This window comes from Eubalaena glacialis, chromosome 12 (genome assembly GCF_028564815.1).
Source record: "Eubalaena glacialis isolate mEubGla1 chromosome 12, mEubGla1.1.hap2.+ XY, whole genome shotgun sequence".
NCBI classification, from domain to species: Eukaryota; Metazoa; Chordata; class Mammalia; order Artiodactyla; family Balaenidae; genus Eubalaena; species Eubalaena glacialis.
The window spans coordinates 97,211,113-97,228,876 of NC_083727.1; the positions used below are offsets into that span (position 1 = coordinate 97,211,113).

Genomic DNA, 17,764 nt, shown 5'->3' on the forward strand with positions numbered 1-17,764 from the left:
CTTTTTTCTTTATTCTATTCCGCCCCAGTGAATTCCACCATTCTGTCTTCCAGGTCACTTATCCGTTCTTCTGCCTCAGTTATTCTGCTATTGATTCCTTCTAGTGCATTTTTCAATTCAGTTATTGTATTGTTCATCTCTGTTTGTTTGTTCTTTAATTCTTCTAGGTCTCTGTTAAACATTTCTTGCATCTTCTCGATCTTTGCCTCCATTCTTTTTCTGAGGTCCTGGATCATCTTCACTATCATTATTCTGAATTCTTTCTGGAAGGTTGCCTATCTCCACTTCATTTAGTTGTTTTTCTGGGGTTTTGTCTTGTTCCTTCATCTGGTATACAGTCCTCTTTCTTTTCACTTTGTCTGTCTTTCTGTGAATGTGGTTTTCATTCCACAGGCTGCAGGATTGTAGTTCTTCCTGACAGGCTGCTAGATTGTAGTTCTTCTTGCTTCTACTCTCTGCCCTCTGGTGGATGAGGCTATCTAAGAGGGTTGTGCAAGCTTCCTGATGGGAGGGACTGGTGGTAGCTAGAGCTTGGTGTTGCTCTGTTGGGCAGAGCTCAGTAAAACTTTAACCTGCTTGCCTGCTGATGGGTGGGGCTGAGTTTCCTCCGCATTGGTTGTTTGGTCTGGGCAACCCAGCACTGGAGGCTACAGGCTCTTTGGTGGGGTTAATGGTGGACTCCGGGAGGACTCTTGCCAAGGAGTACTTCCCAGAACTTCTGCTGCCAGTGTCCTTGTCCCCGCAGTGAGCCACAGCCACCCTCCCGCCTTTGCAGGAGACCCTCCAACATTTGCAGATAGGTCTCATTCAGTCTCCTATGGGGTCACTGTTCCTTCCCCCTGGGTCCTGATGTGCACACTACTTTTTGTGTGCCCTCCAAGAGTGGAGTCTCTGTTTCCCCCAGTCCTGTTGAAGTCCTGCAATCAAATCCCGCTGGCCTTCAAATTCTGATTCTCTGGGAATTCCTCCTCCCATTGCCGGATCCCCAGGTTGCGAAGCCCAACGTGGGGCTCAGAACCTTCACTCCAGTGGGTGGACTTCTGTGGTATAAGTGTTCTCCAGTTTGTGAGTCACCCACCCAGCAGTTATGGGATTTGATTTTATTGTGATTGCGCCCCTCCTACCATCTCATTGTGGCTTCTCCTTTGTCTTTGGATGTGGGGTATCTTTCTTGGTGAGTTCCAGTGTCTTCCTGTCGATGACTGTTCAGCAGTTACTTGTGATTCTGGTGCTCTCACAAGAGGGGGTGAGCGCACGTCCTTCTACTCTGCTATTTTTAACCAATCTCTGTAAGTTCTTTATATGTCCTTGTCAGTGAAATCTAGACTGTATAACCTACATCCATTGATTGATTAACTACAGCGATTAACAACACGTCAGGAAGAAAGATATATATGTATAGGCTAATTTGGTCATCTTGTTGTAAAATCAATCCATTTGAGAAAAATTATACATTTTTCTTCAGTCTATCCAGCAAATTTTTCTCATTCCTTTTTTAAAAAAACTCTTTTAAAACCAATTGGTCACTTTTTTTCTCTTGCCTTCACTTAAATTCACATTATATTCTAAAAAGTCTGTAGCATTTTGCGTTTGATTTAACTGAATATCGCATCCTTCATTTTACAGCTTTCTAAATATCTTAATAAATATATTATTTCATTTTTCCTTCCATATATATGTGTACACACACAAATACACACACACACGTGCTCTCTTTGTCTCTGTCTCTATATCTCGCTGTACATTTACATTAAATTTTGTCAGATATTAAGATTGCTATCCCAGCTTCCTTTTGATTCAAATATACTTGGCTGGTATATTTTTCCATCTTTTTATTTTCAACCTTTTGTAAGTTTTTGCTTTACCTATATCTTGTGATAGCATATTATTATATTTTGCTTTTGTTTTTTAAATTTAATCTGATAGTGTCTTTTAATAAGCTTATTTAACCCATTTACAAATTAGTCCTTGCTCTAGTTAAGACTTATTTCTGCTTTTTTATTTCATATTTAAAAATTTAGACTACTTCCTTTTTGTTTCTTTTTATTCTTCTTTCTGTGGTTTTGGAAGTTATACATTCTATTTTTATTTCCATGATAGATGCCCTTAACTCATGAATTGTGCTTATATTTATTTATCCTTATTGATTTCTTAAGATTACCAATATTTGTATCTTCATCTGAGAAGTCAAGCATTTTAGTGTGCTCTCATATTCTTATGCATTCTTTTTGTGTCTCCCTGTCTGCACCTCCTTCCCCAACCCTGGCCAGATCATGTTGCTGTTGTACAGAATTTTCATTCTTTGGCATGATGAATTGGCCTTTCAATATATACTCTCCCTTCATTTTTTGATTCTGGAAATTTACATCCATTATTTCTTCCTATAGTTCTTTTCTCTCCATTTCTTTTCCTTTTCAGAGATTGGCAGAGATTTGCACTTCTACTTTTTTTCTCCATATCTCTTAGCTTTTTGTTTTACGTTTTTTGTCTCTTTTGTCTTTTATTTATTTCTTTGGGAGAGTTCCTCAATTGACTCTTTCTGCTCACTGATTATTCATCAGCTGTATCTATACTAATTTGATGGCTATCCTACTTTTATATCAGCTGTTATACTTTTAATGTCTATTATTTTCATTTGGTTCTTATATTTTTTTCTTGTTTTATATTGCTAATATTTTACCTTACCTATATTTACTATGTTTATTTTAAATTCTTGAGCTGACTTTTCAGTATTCTGCTTCACATGTTGTATGTTGTCCAGTTGGATGTCTTTTATGGAAATTATACTCATTGGATGGCTAGTTGATTTGGCTGCTACTCTGATAATGTCTGTTGGGGAAGGCTGAACACCAGGCTCCAATCTGTGTATGTCTTGTGAGTTTAAAGAGAGGCGAGAGGTTGAGCTTCAGGGACTCGAGAACTACTCTTGATTCTCCCTGTGTGCTGTCCCCTTCCACTCAGTGGTTCACTTTTAAGCTCTTAGGGAAAAGCAGCCCAGGAAGAGGCGGTTTCCTGAAGTGATGACCCCAGCCCTGAGGGTTTGGAGGAGTAGAGGAGGAAGAGTGAGTGCTTGAAGGCCAGGGGTCTGTTCACGTTTCCTCACCCTCTCACACCAGAAGGGCAGAGGTGCTCACCTGGTATTATTCTGGCCACACTGCCTGCCTGCTGGCTACTGGTTTTGGCAATGAAATTGCAAGGAATGATTGTCCTGAGGCTACCTTCTGAAGAGAAGCACGAGCAGAATTTAAAAACCTCCCTCCAACCATCATCTGACTGCTATTTGTAGCAGCTTTCTGCCATCTGCTTCCTCCAGCACTCCAAATTGAGATACTCTTCCCTCTTCTGAGGGCTTTCTTGTTCTACTCATCCAAGTTTCTTGCTTGCTTTTATTGTTTCTCCAGAGTTGGCTCTGGAGGAGGGAGTCAAGAGCCTATGATAATAGACTGTTTTGGTTTCTTTCATTCTTGTTAAATTTATAGGTGATGCCCAGAGACTCTTGAATGCCTTGGAATAATTTAAGTGTCCTAGATCTTCCAGGACTGATTTTCAGATACCAGACTTCCCTTGCTGCAGCTTTGACAGTGCCTTTCACTGAGCCAGTGAGAAAAGGAGGACTTCTTTATGCAAGAGATACTTCTTCCTAGATAATTCCATTGATCCGCACCTGAGTGTCAGCAGAAGGACATCTTGCACATATTGGTGTTCTGTGGCAGAGTTGGAGTTACGGAACAAAAACCTTTTCTCTCCATCCTATCTGGCTCTGGCTCCGTTGTCTGTAGTTGAGCTAACTATATTGGCTAGCTTGTTGAGATATTATGAAATTTTCTGTTTTCTCATTCCGTTGTTTTCTTCTTGGTACCTGTTCTAGCACCATGTTTACTTAACATGGATGTAGCAGTGGTGTTGTTAGTATAGCAGAAGAAGTGGTTTGGGTGTTTAATTTTAAACTTGGTGTGTTTTTAAACTTACACTTAGAACCTTTAGTAATTTTTTCCCTGTCTTTGTCTCAGTTTGTCAGTCTTAATGCTAATGTAAATAAGGGAAATGTATCAAAATAGTTACCAAAAAGCGTGTAATATCTTAACTTTTTTTTACCATAGTAAAATATATATAACATAAAATTTTCCTCTTTAACCATTTTCAGAAGTACAGTTCAGTGGCATTAATTATATTCATAATATTGTACAACCATCATAACTGTCTATTTCCAAAACTTTCATCACTCTAAACAGAGACTCTGTGACCATGAAGCAATAACTTTCCTTTACCCCCTTCCGTGAGCAACCCTGGTAACCTCTAATCTACTTCTGATTTTCTGAATTTGCTTATTCTAGATATTTCATATAAGTGGAATCATACAATATTTGTCCTTTTGTGTTTGCCTTATTTCACTGAGCACAATGTTTTCAAGGTGCATCCATGCTGTAGCATGTATCAGAACTTTATTTCTTCTCATGGCTGAATAATATTCCATTGTATATATATGCCACATTTTGTTTGTTTATTCTTCTATTGATGATGCTTAGGTTGTTTCTACCTTTCGGCTATTGTAACTAATGCTGCAATGAACACTGGTGTACAGATATCTCTTTGAGTCCCTGTTTCAGTTCTTTTGGGTATATATGTAGGATTGGAATTGCTGGGTCATATTCTAATTCTGTGTTTATATGTACCAGTTTTACTCACTCTTTTAGCCTATTTCACTCACTCTTGCTAGCAATGAGTACTGTTCTTAAAAAATAGCATTGCTAATGGGATACATGCAAATATCTCATTATTGAAGAGCTATCTCATTGATGTAATTTGCATCACTTTGATTGTCGATGAGGTTGAATATTTTTCTGCTTATTCATAATTTGTGTTTCCTCTTTTGTGAATTGTCTCTTTGTGTTATTTTAAAGAATTTAGTTAACTGACTTTTTAAAAAAATATAAATTATTTATTTTTGGCTGCGTTGGGTCTTCGTTGCTGTGCGCGGGGTTTCTCTAGTTGCAGCAAGCGGGGGCTACTCTTCGTTGTGGTGCATGGGCTTCTTATTGCGGTGGCTTCTCTTGTGGCAGAGCACAGGCTCTAGGTGCGTGGGCTTCAGTAGTTGTGGCACGCAGGCTCAGTAGTTGTGGCTCGTGGGCTCTAGAGTGCACGCTCAGTAGCTGTGGCACACGGGCTTAGGTGCTCCATGGCATGCGGGATCTTCCTGGACCAAGGCTCGAACCTGTGTCCCCTGCATTGGCAGGCGGATTCTTAACCACTGTGCCACTAGGGAAGTCCCTAACTGACATTTTTTTAGAACTTATATTAGCCATCAAATTGAACCCATTTATCTTTGTCAAAAGTATGAGTCATTTTTAATGCTGATCTCTATGTGTTGGTCTTGTCGACAAGCCCACACTTCTTAGGCATTCTGGATTGCTGAACAGAATAAAAATAAGTTTAAAAAAGAAATGTAATTTTGGCTGATTGAATTATGAACATGGCATTTACGTATTCATTATTCCTCCATTTGTGTCATTTTCCAATTTGATAAGCATATGGGCTGTCTCTTATGTAAGGTATATATCAGAACTGTTGAGAGGGCAGAGCAGGTTGATATGAATGCATTCATTCCGTATATTTTATCTTTCCTTAGGTGGTCCATGAACTGGAACTTTATAACACAGGATATTATTTAGGCATGTTCATGAATTCTTTTGCAGTCTTTCAGGTATGTTTAGTTTGCTATATAATTTGAAAAGATATTAATATATTTTACTGCTGCAAAGTTAATTTCAGAGTTAATTATCTAAAGTTTGAAATGTTAGCCTCTTATTAAATTTATTTAATTTAACCTTTTATTAAGTGTGTTATATAAGTGTAATTTGAAATGGAAAGATAGTCATCCTTCTAGTTTTAAAAGCAAATGAATAAATTCACCATTAGAGAAATAATGGAATTTGTCATTATAATTTCTTTTATATCACTTTCCTTGACCTTGAAATGTCTCTTTCTTCATGTGAGAGAGAGAGAGAGTGTGTGTGTGTGTGTGTGTGTGTGTGTGTGTGTGTATGTCTGTATCTGGGTATGAGAGAGAGAATGTATGCTCATGTATGTACCTAAACTCTCAAAAATGAGCAAGAGTTACAAAAAAAAGGGAACTACTTTCACATGCTACACAAAAACAAATGAGCAAGAGTGAGTTAGGAGTATGGGAGTCTGACAATTTAGAGGACATTTATACTTTTATTTTAAAAGAAAATTGAAATTATTCTTTCTAGGAGTGTGGCCTCTGGGTGTTGACAGATGCAAACCTTGTGAAGGATTTCATTGATGTTTGTAAGTGAAATCTGGCAAAGTGCTTTTAAAGTAATTAAGTCTTTCATCTCAAGTGTTTATAGTTACTTATGTAAGTATGAATACTTTCTGGTTGAACATGAATATTGTAATTTTCATTTTCTGTTCTCTTATCCTACAGTGTTTGCAGTTTAATGTACTTGAAAGTACATCTGGACCATGACATGGAGTGTTTTTCACCTCCTGTCTAGATCTTTGTAATGAATGCTTTCCATTTGCTCTCTGTAATTTTTTGACATGGTTATATTTTTGGACATATTGGAAGATCTTATGCCTCCAATTTGTGTTGTAAACTGTGGTGTTATTTTGGAATCAGTTAAAAGGGGCAATGTATTTTTGAAACATTTTTGTTCTCTAGCTTTTCATTGTTCACCTAGAAAATAGCCCAGATATCATAAAGTGTGCTGTCAAGACACACACACACACGTACACATGCACGCACGCACGCACGCACTTGTCTCCTCAATCTGAGTTCTTCGCGGGCAGAGTCACATCTGTACATCCTAGTTCCCTGGATCGCTAAATAGAGTTGACCACCCAACTAATTAAAAGAAGTGTGCTTTTAGGAAGAAGTCATAAAACATTTTGACTGAAGGAAATGTATAAATGAGAATGATTAATTCTAGAAGTTCTCTTTTCTTTCAGGTAAAATCATACGAAATCATCTTGAAAGGCCACAGAACTATCATAGTTTCTATCCATGAATTCCCTGTTTCTGTCACGTGTTCCCAGTTAGTCCACACTAAGCCCCAGGTTCTCCAGCTTTGGGTTGTTTCTTGACACCACAGGACACCTGACCCTCTGTCCTGAAGTTATAAGAATAATTTTATAGTCTTAAAGATTTTATGAAATCATTATGATCTTTATGTATTAAAGACATGTGACACATTTAGCTTTCTTCATATAATCATCTATCCTAGGCAGCCTTCCAGACCAATCTATGCTTTTCCATTCTCTCTCTGTCAGTCTCAGCTTTTACCCATCTTTGTTGATGTTTACTTATCGAATCCTGGTGCACACTGTAATACTCATTCTATTGTTAGTAATACTTATTGTAATCTTTACCTTTTCTGAGACCCTTCTACCTTTTCACTGTAACAGAAGAAGCCTGATACTCTTACTAGCATATTATGTTGCTAGAAACCTTCAAGTGATTGACATTAATTTCTCTGCCTCTTTTCTGGTTCAGGGTCAGTAGGTGCATAGGGTTCAGTGTTTTCTCAGCTACTTCAAGACCATTGTTCAACAACCCTCAGTTAAGAGCCCCTTATCATTTGAAACTCAAAAAATTTCAATTACAGATCCTTTAATCAACATTCAGTCACCTACTTTCCCTTTCCCTCTGTATACATTGATGACTCTCACAGAAGATTCAGTCTTACTCCTTTGTGAGGGATTTGAATGTCCATGTGGGTGGCCCATCTAATGGGCACTGTCCCATGATCACCACTGTGGCAACAGTAGTCATAAGGTCACGTCATCACCCGACCATTACCCTACCCCTAACATTTCAAATGCCTGTCCTCCTACCTTGCATGTGCCCTCACTCCCCTAATTCTGTTAAATGTCTTCTTTGGTCTTGGCTTCTCCTGGTTATTCCGGGTCACCGGCTCCTTCTGTCCCTATTTGCCCCTAGTACCTGAACAACATGGTCAGTCAATTTGGTAGAATTCTTCCCTAGTCCCTTGTCCTTGCATGACATCTTTCCCATTAAACTCAACTCTGGAACACCCTGACTGTTTATCTTACCCCTGTTTCTGCACCCTGATGCCCCCAAAATAACCTTAAATTTGATATGTCACAAACCATCACTTTTCCCTAATATGATTTGACTGATATATGAGCTCTTGAGTTGATATGATTCCATATCTCTGTTAATGAAATTATCATCTACCCACATGTCTGCATCAGTAACCTGGAACTCATCCTTAATTCTTTCCTCTCTCTCTGTCAGATGTGGAACAGCATAGTGGTTAAGAAAGGAACTTGCCATTAAATACTTCTGACTTTGAATTCTGGCTTTATGACCCTGAGAAAATTCATTAAGCTCCCTAAACCTCAGGTTTCTCCCTGAATTATAGGAATAATAATATTACCTATATTACAGGGTTGTTAGGAGGTTACATCCAAAAGGATGTAAAGTGCGTAGCACATGTTTGGCACTCACAAGTCTGCAATTACCTATTGTCTTATCCCTCAGATCCAGTTTGTTCATTCATTATTCAGTAGATGATATTAATTGCATGCCTGGCATGTAAGAGGCAATGGAGATTCCAGCTTGATCTGGTGGGGCAAGCCAGCACACAGAGGAGTAGGCTGAGGGGTGTGATGGGAGGTACAGCCTGCCGTGGGTGCACACAGAGGTCATCCAGCTGAGAGGCAGAGCAGGGTCGTTTCTCAAGGCTGTCCTTCCTCTCCCCTCGCTCATCAGCATGCCTCCTTGGGTGCCGCAGGAGCCCCCTGTTTCTCCTGCCTCATTCCCCCAGCTCCAAACCACTGTTCACACTGAGACCAGAGTTACCATTATAAAACATGGGTTAGATCGTGCTTCTAATTTGTTTTAAAACCTTCAGTAGGCCATCATTACTTAAAAGATCAAGTCCAAATCCTTCAGCGTGGGATAACTGATATTTTAAAATCTGGACCCAAGCATTTGTTCTGTTCTCATTTCATGCCACTCTTCCCTAATACGCATTGTCATATTCCAGACATGCCTTTGTACTTAGCTTATTTTTTTTCTCTTGTATGAGATACTCTTTATCTGGAGGCGTAAGGAAATGGAATGCAGAAGACAGTGCAGAATGGGTTTTCTCCTCTAGCCATACCCTGTCCACCGTGCAGAGGCTGTAAAATCACCTGTTCTCTGCATGGTGGACATTTGGCCTATGTGCGCTATCACTCTTAGCATGTATTTGTCCGCCTCCTCTATAGACAATGGATGGAGCTCATCACATTCATCTTGGTATCTTTGGTACCTTCTACACTATAATTTTTTTTTACATCTTATTTTGAAATAATTTTAGGCTTACAGAAAAGTTGAAAGAATAGAGATAGGTGTGTCTGTATGTCAGCATGCCTCTTTTATAAGAAAAAAGCTAATAAACTGGATGATTTTAGCGTCTTGTGGATGGTGTAGCCAAAGGCAATCAACACTAGGAATCTAAGAAGAGGAGAATAGCAGAATTGGAGATAACTTTAAAAATGTGATTTAAGTTATTTTTTAGCAGCTGAACTCTAAGTAGTTTTTCAGGTATTGGTTGTAGGGCCATCAAACTTTTTTTTTTTTTTCTGGCTCTGCCATAGTGGCCATGTGGCTAGGGTAAGTCACGTGACTTCTGTGGGTCTCAGGTGCCTCTGTAAAACGAGAGGATTGGACAAGACAAACTCTAAAGGCCCCGTCAGCTGAGAGGTGCTGTGATTCTGTGGACTAAATTTATGAACATTCTCTACAGTGACGTTTTCCTAACAGTTGTCTATGTTTATTTTTAGATGACCGTATAGCGTTTTTGGAGGAAAATGAAGGATACTTGGTAGATTTTCATGACTTTTCTTTGGGTAGCAGTCCACGTGTCAGAAAGCATTTTCCAGAGACTTGGATTTGGCTAGACACCAGCATGGGGTAAAATTTTATAAAGTTCTTTGCCCATATATATTTTGTTTGGCCTCAGTTTTAAGTAAGTTTTGCCCTCTTTCTGATGCTGAAGTACAAACATAGAGTGATAAAGAACTAAATGGACCAAGAGTCTTTTTAGAATGATATTTATTGTATTTAAATATAGTACTTAATAAAGCTGCATGTGAGTTGTGGCAGTGAGAGTACCATCATGGAGAAGACTGGCCTTTGTCTAATGAAGGGTGATTTTAACTTCCCTGAAGTCTTGTGGTTCTCATTGGGGAAAGATTGCTGAGAATTCCTTTGTTGCCTTGGGATGGGAAGCGCTCATGATTATTCCCTCTGCCATGTGGCTCCTCATAAAACATCCCTGTGAGCCACAGGAAGAAGGGGTGTGGACGTTGAAAGGAATTCAGCTTAGCTGACAAACTCTGTGCTACCTGGCATGATGACTGAGCAGGTAAATCATGAAATCTACACATATTGTGAGTCAACTATTTACAGAAACTTGAAATAAGACACAAGTCAAACCTCAAAAAACAAATAACAGCATAGACTAAGATACAGAGGGAAACTTGTATGCATATTGAGAGAAACAAATTGGAGTTAAAATTGAAAAAGTATATTTATTATCTATACAAAATTTATGAAAAATGATGTTTATTCTGAAGATATAAACATTGTAGAAAGATTTTAGTGGAATATGGATCAGTCTGCAGTGTTATGACCTTATTATGACCTATTCCTTGAGAACTTGGGGTCTACTGTTTTATGCTTACATCTTTAAAACAATTTAGATATGTAAATGATTTGGAAAATTAAAATTCTTCCGAAACATGGTTTTAGTTTATGTTGGCCAATTTTGAAATGTGTCAGTTCTCGGTTTGGTGACTTTTATGTTTATCTTGACTTCAGTTCCAGGACTTCCCAAGAATTTGAAGTTACTGTACCTGATTCTATCACTTCTTGGGTTGCAACTGCTTTTGTGATCTCTGAGGATTTAGGTCTTGGACTCACAACTGCTCCAGTGGAGGTAGTATATTAAAGGGCTGCTGATAAATGGTAAAGTGCCACGAAGCAAAGAAAGTGTCAGCTCCTCAATGGATTTTAAAAAAGTGATTGCTGATGATGTTGATCACAGTTTAGAGATTCCTTGGCGTTTCCTTTTTGTTTTTCATCTGTTTTACACTTTAGAATGTGAGCTGTATTAAACTGCTAAATATGCTAGCTCTGTATTAAGATTTGGATAGAAAGTTTATTATTGACTGAGCCCAACCACTTTCAAAGGCCAGAAGAGAGGGAATATTTCCGTGCATCCCTCTTTAAGGACAAGCAGAACTTCTCAAAATGTCCCCTAGCAAACATTCCTTCACATCTCTTTGGTCAAATTACATCTCATGTCGCTTCCTAAACCTGTCACTGACAAGAGGAATGTAATGACCATGACTGGTCTTAGACCAGTAGCTTTCACCTCTGTCATACCTGAAGCCAGCTTTTTATAACAGCTATTCTTTTTGTCCCTCTACCATCTATGCAAAAGGAAATGCATAGAAAATATAATATACCTGCACACTCAATTTTAAAAAAAATCAATAAGATGCCCTAAATGAAATAGTGAGGAGAAATAAAAGGAAAGTAATGTATAATAAAATAATATACTTTTCAGTATGTAAGTGACCAGGCCTAGTTACACTAGAAGGCATAGTAACATATGTGAATATTTACACCGTACATAGAATCACCCTGTGTGTAACAGCTGCACATGCAGTTTGATGTATGTGTATTGTTTTAGCAACTCAAAAACCTTGAGTGGTACTGCCTGAGGTGATGTAAAGTTTTGAAATAGTGAACGAGTTTTGATAAAGTTACAAAACAAAGTGTAGTTTCCTCTTGATTTACAAAATAGTTGTATATTGACAGATGTTTTGGGTTTATATATACGTTGGAATTAGGTTGTAAGCCCAGGTCATTATAAGCAGGTACTTTATCTACATGAAGGAACATTCAAGAATCATGAGGGACACGGAACAATTCTTCCTTGTCGGGGACTGTCCTGAGTGCACAGACCTCAACCCACTAAGTGCCAAGAGCACACTATTGTGACAGTCTGACACTTCCACAAATGTCCAAATAAACCTCTAAGAGGGGATTAACTGCTGCCAGTGAGAAGCGTGGCCAATGCTATCAGAGTTGGGTGACCGATGAGGACGCACAAGTATGTGTACGTATATGTTACAGGGTAGTAGGCAAAACATCATTTAGACTTTTCACATGAGTCTAAAACAGATGCTGTTTCATTTGGCCAGTGGCTTTAGAAGAAGAATGGTAGAATCAACATGGCAGAGTAGAAGAAGAGAGACTTAGCTGTGGCCTCAGACACGCTGGGATCCAGTTCTGGCTTCTACACTTTGCAGCAGTGCGATCTTGTACCGGTTACAGAGATGTCTGAGCTTCAGATTTCTTTTCTGTAAAACATGATCATAACACCTGCCTACGTAGGTGTAATGACTAAATGAAATAATTTGTGTAAAGTCCCTGGTTCCTAGTAGCCATTTCATAAAATGTAGTGGTTACTGTGTTAAATAACATTAATCCAATCAATGTGCCCCCGTTCGTTTGGGATAGGTTGCTGTGTGCTTTCTGTTGGTAGGCAAGTGGACATTTCTATGTGAAGTTAGCTATAAGCGTCACAGGTTTTGTGAGATTTGCTTTTAATTGCGTAAAGTGTGAAGCACTTGGACTTGAATAAAATCTGTATTCATTGTCTTCTTTTCAGCTCCAATCCTTCCAACCGTTTTTCATTTTTTTGAATCTTCCCTACTCTGTTATCAGAGGTGAAGAATTTGCTTTGGAAGTAACCATATTCAATTATTTGAAAGATGCCACTGAGGTAATACACTAATCATCATTTACACTTCAGGAAAAAAATGAAGAAAGCATGCGGGGATTGGGTTATGTAGTGTTTGGGCATCTAAGCCTTCTATACATTTCTGGGAGATTGAACATAGCCAGACTTGGCCCACAATTTCTTCTGCTTGTTAATGTCGAAGGATATTGCTAGCATGTCCAAGCATCCTTGCCTTAATTTCTAGCATGGGTTCTCTGCTTTAGTCATGCAACTTCGTCTCTGTGGCATGTCTTTCTCTTTCCTGCACCCCCCCCACGCCCTGCATTTTTCCCCTACTCTCCTCCCACATCTAGAATGTGTCGTCGCTTCTCACTGCTGTTCTGTGCCCACGGCAGGTGGCAAGAATTTATTCCTTTCAAGACCCGGTTTGAAACTAAGGTGTCTTTCCTGAGGAATCTCACCCATGCTGTTGTGCCTGTGTTTATATTCTGTTTTCAAGGCTTTGTCTTTTGAGTCATGGCCCGGTGTCTCCTCAGCTAGTCAGTTCCCTGTAAGGCAGGGGTAGGCCCACTGTTTGTCCTGTGCCTGCAGTAGTGTCAGCGAAATGATTTTTCCTCCCGGAGTAGGTAGAGATTGTAATTAACCTTATTACCTGAAGATGCCATAATCTCTTTAAGCACTATGTCTAGAGAGTAAACTGTTTCTTATTTTCTAATTTTACTTTTTAATCTTGTCAGCATGGTCCAGTGTAGAGAGCAAAAGTCAGAAGGTCCACATTCAACGTCCAGCTCCTCCACTTACCAGCAAATAACTTAATTGCAGTTTACTCATCTGTCAGGTAGGAAATATTTTGAGAAACAGATGAGAAAATAAATGGGAAAACAATTCATACAATCTAAGACCCAGAGGAATGTGATTCTTGATGAGCCTGGCAACTTTGACATATTTTATGAAAGTTTACAACCGACGTGTTTCAGGACTAGTGTCTGAGTCATACTTTTCTTGGAATAATTTTAGCAGAGACTCTCAATGAATGTAATAACATTTCATCCTGTTTGCCTCAGGCTTTTCTAATGGGACTAGTGTCCCAGGATGACATAGATGAGTCAGGCTGGTGGCAGTACCATGACATGAAATAACCTTTTTGGGTACATCCTTACCACTCAGGCTTCGGAAAATGAGAGAATTTAATGTTAGTGGGAGTTTAATGTTAGAAATGGAACTGAAGAATGCCATTTCCCCACATGTCTTGAGGTAGATGGAGAAAGCATAGGAAAGAAACTAGGTTTTTCCTGACACCCTTTCACCCTCTCCTTGGCTGAACCTTTCTGTCTCATTTTTCTCTAGTTTCGGGCCTCATAGGTTTATCTGCACTTAGAGCAATATTTTACTGGGGAGCAATTTATTATACAAAAGCTTTGATGATTTTTTCTTCCAGGTTAAGGTAATCATTGAGAAAAGTGACGCGTTTGATATTCTAATGGCTTCGAATGAAATAAATGCCACAGGACACCAGCAGGCGGTTCTGGTTCCCAGTGAGGATGGGGCAACTGTTCTTTTCCCGGTCAGGCCAACACATCTGGGGGAAATGCCCATCACAGTCACAGCTGTTTCACCTGCTGCTTCCGATGCTGTCACCCAGAGGATTTTAGTGAAGGTAAATACTTGAAGTCTAAATAAATAGAATGGAAATACATAATTGAAAAGGAAACAGAAGGTGGTTTTTCTCTTGGTTAAATTTGTTTTCAAGACTGAGTAGGTCATCTTCTCCACCCTCCTGGTAATGCCTCATGGTTTTCTCATCTGAATGTAAAAATATATCACGTATGTTTTTAAAGGTAATTGCCAACGTCTTCTTTAAATTTATAGTATGACTATAAGGCAAGTTACATTTACAGTCTGTGTGACATTGGGATCCTATTAAATTATGCCAAGTTGATAAGTAGATTTTGAATTTTGGAATTCCTCAGTACAGGTAGAAGAGGTTTTGTAGGTTTTTTCAGAGAAGACAGTATGCTCAAAAAGGCAACTCAGCACAGTAGATAAGCCCTTGTGTTCTGGAGTAAGACAGCTCTGGGTTTCATCCCACCTTTGTCAAGGGTGCCTTTGCACAAGGTACTTAACCTCTGTCTTTGGATAATAAAAGGACCTACCTCAGAGGGTTTCTCATCACCTTTTCATCTTCTCCTTTATCATTTCCATTGCCATTCTATGAAATGTTTTGACTAATTTAACTAGAAGGTAAACATTTGTTAACAGATTTGAAGCAATAATCAAGACACTGTAGGTACTTATCTAACCATATACTGGCCAGATGATTGACTTACTATCTGCATATAGTTCTCTGTAAACAGATGAGTAGGGACCATGTTAATTGTGTTCTTTTTTATCAACAGGCTGAAGGAATAGAAAAATCATATTCACAATCCATCTTATTAGACTTGACTGACAGCAAGCTACAAACTACCCTGGAAACTTTGAGTTTCTCCTTTCCTCCTCATATAGTGAGTGGTAGTGAGAGAGTTCAGATCACTGCAATTGGTAAGAACAGATTATATCACCATCACTACTGGTTTATTTGTATATGATACTATATATTTTTCATTTATTTGTAGGCATATTTTCTTTTTTTAATTACTTTTTAAAATTGAAGTATAGTTGATGTACATTGTTTCAGGTGTACAGCAAAGTGATTCAGTTATACATATATGTATATATATTCTCTTTCAGATTCTTTTCTGAAAAAGAGACGTTTATTACAAAATAGTTTATAGTTTATTACAAGATATTGAATATAGTTCCCTGTGCTTTAAGTAGGTCCTTATTTAGGTGTATCTTCTTATTTAATCCTAATGAGAAGAAGTTGCAGAAAGTTTTTAGTTGGTGCCAACCACTGATTACAGTAGGAAGGCAAGTAAGATGTGTGTCCTGGACCAGTTCTTCTCAGTCTTCAAGGTGCATGTGAATCACCTGGGGAGCTTGTGTGAAGGCAGATTCTGGCTTGGTAGGCCTGGGGTGGGGCCTTGGATTCTGCATTTCTAACAAGCTCCCAGGTGATGCTGATGCTTCTACTGTGCAGACCACTCTTTTGAGTAGCCAGACCACACTCTCGTATGGTTATTCTGCCTCTGTGGCTCTCGACCACTGGTGAATATCCCTTCTGTGGAGCTTTGGAAATACACAAATATCTGGGATCCACTCTCGAGCTACTCAGTCAGAATCTCTTGGGCTGTGGCTAGGGCATGTATGTTTTGAAAAGGTTCCACGAGTGCTTCTGGTAACCAGAGGTTGAGGACCACTGCCTATAGCAGTTCCCCGTGCAGACACAAGTACCCTTGACAGTTTGAAGCTACCCACTGACTTACTCACCCTCTCCTAGTTACCTTCTGGTAACTCCAAAGTCCTTTCAACTATTAGACAGAGCTTCCACACAGATGGTTTATTTACGTGGTTGTGCTTTGCAAATAACTGAAAGAAATATTTAGGTGAATGACATCTAACTATCGGGTTGGCCAAAATGTTCGTTAGGGTTTTTCCGTAAGATGTTATGGAACTTTTTGGCCAACCCAATAGTTTAGATCTTTGAGGTGTCAGGACCTAAGGCACTTTTTCAGAGGTTCTTTTAAATCTCCCCTGCAAGTGTAATGCTTTTTATTATAACCTCAAACAACCAGTTCCCCTAGAGAGGACTTTTTCCGGAGACTTAGATATAATTCTTAAAAAGAATTAAATAAGCTTTCTATTTAGGGGAATACATTTCTGCCTAAGAACCTCCCACAGTGCCAGGATGCTGGGAGATGATGTGGTACACACGCACACACACGGAGGGAAGAAGCCTTGAAGTTTAAGTGTGTACCATCGCTCCTTATGTTGGAATGGGTCTGCTGTTGTTATTGAAGTGCTCAGAGGTTTAATTTTCAAGCTTGATTTAAATAATGGTTTTTCAAGTGTTATTTTTATATGGGATTTATATATTAAAAAAAAAACTATTTGGTAGCCCAGATGTGTGAATATTAGCTTGCTTCTTTGGATTTTGAGAGTCTAAGTTTATGTTCACTTTGAATATTAAAAACATAACCTGCAGTAGTAATAAAAATAAAAAACATAACCTGCAGTGGTATTTATCTCTCTGTGTTAATATCTAAAGTTTGAGACATCATACGCTAGCATGGCTGCAGCCTACCCACCTGAAGATCTTCCTCTCTTTTTTGGATTCATTTTTTTTGGAGCAGATTTTTACTAGGTATTTGGACTTGGAATGGTGTAAGTTTCTAAAATAAACCACATTGACGAATATTCTTCTCTATACAGTTCAACCATAGTGAGGTCAGAATTAGAACTCAGCCTTTACATTTCTAAATTCTTACTTATTTTCTTGAGTTATGGTGTTAGACTGTGGTTAGAGGAATGTGGGTAAGCGTGTGTTTTGTTTAACTTTATATTACTAACTTTGAAGAATATTTTTAATCCTTTTGATCCTGAGATTTATTGAAACGCTTATACTTGTTAGTTCTACTTTGTAGTTGATAAATAGAGCACATTGAAAAATACCACAACCCTGCCCTGAAAAACATCATTTCTCAAGAATTTGTAGTGTATTAGTAAGGAAATCAAAATAAAGTTCTATTTATGTGAAGAATATTAAGAATAAAACATTTCTTTCCCATGTAAGAATGATGGTTTCCTAATGCAATTCCTGACTTTTTGTTCAGAAATTTTATTTTAAACTTGGTTTTTGCTTATATGTGCTGTATCTTTGAGCTAAAAGTCTCCTAATTTGTCACATAATCTACAAGTTCAGTACCACGGTATTGTCATTTATTTGACCAGTCTTCTTAAAAGCTTGATGTAAAGTTTCTATAAATACTATGTTCCACGCAGTGGAATAGTAATATTGCTTCAGTGTCAGATGCTTTCTGCTCTCAGTGGACATCTCTTTGCCACCAGGAGGTACAGTTACTGAGGATTTGCTGAAT

At 38.5% G+C, this 17,764-nt stretch overlaps 1 protein-coding gene across 1 annotated transcript in view; it reads left to right on the forward strand.

The window, feature by feature from the left end:
• CD109 (CD109 molecule) overlaps window positions 1-17,764 on the forward strand; it is a 134,096-nt gene that overhangs the window by 87,740 nt on the left and 28,592 nt on the right. Inside the window, exons 16-22 of the mRNA XM_061206898.1 lie at window positions 5,627-5,701; window positions 6,252-6,309; window positions 9,817-9,946; window positions 10,856-10,973; window positions 12,717-12,830; window positions 14,227-14,445; window positions 15,185-15,329. Of these exons, the coding sequence (XP_061062881.1) occupies window positions 5,627-5,701; window positions 6,252-6,309; window positions 9,817-9,946; window positions 10,856-10,973; window positions 12,717-12,830; window positions 14,227-14,445; window positions 15,185-15,329 (859 nt within the window). The remainder of the gene's footprint in view (window positions 1-5,626; window positions 5,702-6,251; window positions 6,310-9,816; window positions 9,947-10,855; window positions 10,974-12,716; window positions 12,831-14,226; window positions 14,446-15,184; window positions 15,330-17,764) is intronic.